Genomic DNA, 4,276 nt, shown 5'->3' with positions numbered 1-4,276 from the left:
GGGATATTCTTATATATGCATCTTGTTAATGTCAGTTACCAGGTGTTCACCATATGAATAATTTTTATCTCTATTTATGGGATGCGTATTGAAATATGAAATCTTGTGGTCTATTGTTACGATTTGATATATATATAGGTTAAACCTATAACTCACCAACATTTTTGTTGACGTTTAAAGCATATTTATTCTCAGGTGAATACTATGAGCTTCCACTGTTGCATACTAAAATAAGGACAAGATTTGGAGTCCATGTTTGTATGATATTGTGTAAAAACTGCATTTAAGAAACATATGTCGATGTAATATATTTCTATTGTAAACCATTATGTAATGGTCGTGTGTAAACAGTATATTTTAGATTATCATTGTTTGATAATCTACGTAATGCTTTTGAAACCTTTATTGATAAAATAAAGGTTATGGTTGTTTTAAAAATGAATGCAGTCTTTGAAAAACGTCTCATATAGAGGTCAAAACCTCGCAACGAAATCAATTAATATGGAACGTTTATAATCAATATGAACGGGACATTTCACAATTTCTTTGTTTGTTACCTCAACCTGCCCATTGGCCTGTGGGTGAGCAACTGAGGTAAATGTTTGTTTGATGTTTAGCTCTTCACAACAACTTCTAAAGGGGTTATCTGCAAACTGTTTTCCATTGTCACTGACAATTTCATTCGGTAATCCATATCTGCACACAATATCATTCCACACGAATTTCTTGATATTCTCCCTAGTTATTTTTGCTAATACCTTCGCTTCAACCCACTTACTGAAGAAATCAATTGCAACAACCAAAAATTTTGCATTTCCTACACTTCTTGGGAAGGGGCCTATTATGTCAATTGTCCATTTACAAAATGGCCATGCTGATGATACTGAAATTAAATCATACTTGGGTAAACGCTGTACGGTTCCATGCCGCTCGTAGGCATCACATGTCTTAATTACATCTGATGTATCTTTGTAAATTGACTGCCAATAATACCCTTGTCGCATAATCCGTCCAACTATAGTTCTATAACCGGAATGTTGTGCACATAATCCCCCATGCATTTCCTTGACTACATCAATTGCTTGCTGTGGTGTTAAAGACCTTAAATTTGGTCCACTGAAGGTTTTTTGTATAAAGTATTCCGTTTTCCAGGACGTAAAGTTGAGCACTAACTCTTATCCGTCTTGCTTCCATGGTATATGTTGGCAGTATTCCGTCCTGCAAATATTTTACATAGGGGGTTATCCAACATGATTCCCTTTCTTCAACTGTTGCAACCACTACCTTTTCATCAATCGATTTATCTTTTAAGACCTCCACCAAAACTTTCTTGTGCAAATGATCAAATGTTAATGTTGCTAATTTGCTCAAAACATCCGCCTTCTTGTTTTTATTTCTTGGTATCTGCACGACCTCTAAGGTCTCGAAATGTTTTGATATTTTTTCAACTAATTGCAAATACTATTTCATAGAGACACCTTTAGCTTCAAACCCTCCATTAACCTGTTGTGCCACAATTTGAGAATCAACGTATGCACGCAAATGTTTTATTCCCATTTCTGAAGCTATGCGGAGGTCAGAAAGCAATGCTTCATATTCTGCTTCATTGTTAGATGTATAGAAACAAAACCTCAATGCATACGTATGCTCCTCACCTTCTGGACTAGTAAGTACTAACCCTGCACCAACACCTTCCTCACTTGATGCACCATCAGCGTGCAACTCCTAAACATGATTACTAGCTGTAACGTTTGGCGGATGATCGACCTTTTCTGTTGTTTCTAATAAAAAATATGCCAAAATTTGACCTTTGACTGCATGTCGAGGTGTAAAATTTATTTCATATTCTCCCAATTCAATTGCCCATTTTGCTAGTCGTCCTGATGACTCTGGATTTCTCAAAATATGTTTTATCGGCTGGTCTGTCATTATTAGGATGAATGTGCCTGAAAATATCGTCTGAGTAGCCTAGCTGTGTGTGTTAAAGCATACACCAATTTTTCAATTGATGGATAGTTAACTTCACTCTGTTGCAATACTTTACTGACAAAGTATATATGCATTTGTATTCCCTTTCGCTCTGCGATCAAGACCGAACTGATGGCCTCTGCGGAAGCAGCCAAATACAAAATTAATGTTTCTCCTTCTATTGGTGAAGTTAAAGTAGGTAATTCTTTCAAGAGTTGCTTAATATCCTGAAAAGCTTTTTCTGCTTCCTCTGTCCACTTAAAATCTTTTTTATTCAAACAGCTTTTTAAAACCTTCATAAATGGATAGATCGATCTGCTGCTCTTGATAGAAACCTTGTTAAAGCTGTCAATCTTCCATTCAGGCTTTGAACTTCTTTCTTTGTTTTAGGAGATACCATATTTTCAATTGCTTGAATCTTTTTTGGATTAGCCTTGATTCCTCTCTCTGTAAAAATATAACCTAAGAATTTACCTTCTTCTACACCAAAAGTGCACTTCTTAGGATTCAATTTCATATTGACCTTTCGTAATGATTCAAATGTTTTAAGAGTATCTCTGAGCATACTGTCTTCTGTATGGCTCTTGATAACAATGTCATCAATATAGGCTTCTACATTTTTACCTATTTGATCTTTAAATGCTTTATCAATTACGCGCTGGTAAGTTGCCCCTGCATTCTTTAATCCGAAAGGCATCATGATATAGCAAAAAATTCCATCTGGTATGTGGAATGCTGTTTTATCTTGATCACGTATTGCCATTGGGATTTGATGATATCCTTTGAATGCATCCAAAAAGGATTTAAATTGATACCCACTGACAGACTCCACTTTCTAATCGATTTCTGGTAAAGGATAATTGTCTTTTGGACATGCTTTATTTAAATCTATGAAGTCTACACACATCCTCCATGAATTATCTGGCTTTCTTACCATAACTGGGTTTGCTACCCATGTCTGGTATTTTACTTCCCTCAATATTCCAGCATCCACCAATTTTTTAACTTCTTCTTTGAGAAATTTTGTTCGATCCGGAGCCATGCCTCTTTTCTTTTGACACACTGGTGGAATATTAGGATTCACACCAAGCTTATGTTCAGCTACATGACATGGTACTCCAGTCATATCAGAATCTTGCCATGCAAAAACATCCAAATTTGTGGCAAAGATTTTGTAAAGCTTTTCTTTTGTTTCTTTTGTTATTGTGTTTCCAATTATGATTTTCTGATCTGGAAACTCTGGATTTAGTGATATTGACCCATCTTCATGAATGATTGGGTTAACAGCTGTTCTATTTATTTGTACACATTCTATTGGTCTTCTACGTTCAGCGTATAGCGTGGCGATGCCAGCCGGTGTGGGGAATTTCATCATTCCATGTACCGTTGACGTCACTGCTCCGAATGCCATCATGGCTGATCGTCCTAAAATGACATTATATAGCGAATTTTCTTTTCCAACCAAAAATTCAATATGGACAGTTCTTTTAAATGTCGTTTTTCCCAATACGACTTCTAAAATTATGCATCCTTCTGACCATGATGGATCATTAGCAAAGCTTGCTAAGGGAAAAAATGTGTCCTTTAGCTTTTCCTTAAGTCTGTTCGGTAGTTGTATAAAACAATGTTCATACATGATATCTGCTCCTACTCCGGTATCAGTATATATTCCTCCAACAACACAATTTTCTATTCGAGCTTCAATCACTACAGGAGCGTCAGATGGATTGGTGTTAAACATGGAAGGAAAAGCAATCATTTCTTGTTTCCAATCTTCTAACGTTTCTGCTTTTCTCCGCTGTCCGGCTTGCCATTAATGTATCATGTTTGCTTCAATGGGTGCTATCTGACAATTACGCCTTTTGGTGCTCTTGAAAGTTTAGTGGTTCTTTAGAACGAGTGGCACCATCTGTTAGTACGATTTTCCGTATAGCGGCTGTAAGGTACTAGTACAGAAGATTAGCTGCTCAGCGTGTGGCGTATACTGTTGATTGTTGTGTACCCTTGAGAAATAATCTCTGCAGACCCGGAACACAGATATAAGATCTGTGGGGTGGCCTAATCAATCTGTGGACCAATCTGTAATGATTCGTCTAGCGCACTGCTGCTAAGCGGCTAATGTTGTTTTAGAGTGAGAAAGAACTGTGTGAGAGAGAAAGTGTACTTCTCTCTGACTGAAGTTCAGATCAGAATGATATGAAATGTGGTGACCCTGGGGGTCTATTTATAGGCGTAGAATGTTCAAAATTTACGGGATACACGTGTCAATCACTGAATGGTTCTGTTACGTGAAGTATCCGGAATGTCG

General features: G+C 36.9%; 1 protein-coding gene across 1 annotated transcript; it reads right to left on the bottom strand.

Moving 5' to 3' along the window:
- Positions 1–2,803: 2,803 nt before the first annotated feature.
- Positions 2,804–3,727, bottom strand: LOC139901776 (uncharacterized). The gene has a single exon (XM_071884454.1). It carries the CDS (start codon positions 3,725–3,727, stop codon positions 2,804–2,806), a length of 924 nt encoding a protein of 307 aa, XP_071740555.1.
- Positions 3,728–4,276: the final 549 nt, after the last annotated feature.

The sequence above is a fragment of the Rutidosis leptorrhynchoides genome, chromosome 3 (genome assembly GCF_046630445.1).
Source record: "Rutidosis leptorrhynchoides isolate AG116_Rl617_1_P2 chromosome 3, CSIRO_AGI_Rlap_v1, whole genome shotgun sequence".
Lineage (NCBI taxonomy): Eukaryota > Viridiplantae > Streptophyta > Magnoliopsida > Asterales > Asteraceae > Rutidosis > Rutidosis leptorrhynchoides.
Note: the sequence above shows the minus strand (reverse complement) of the source record. Positions and strands in the feature narration are given on the sequence as shown.

Excerpts from the sequence above, each read along its gene's own strand:
- LOC139901776 (XM_071884454.1), bottom strand. The coding sequence starts at position 3,727 with ATGATTGCTTTTCCTTCCATGTTTAACACCAATCCATCTGACGCTCCT.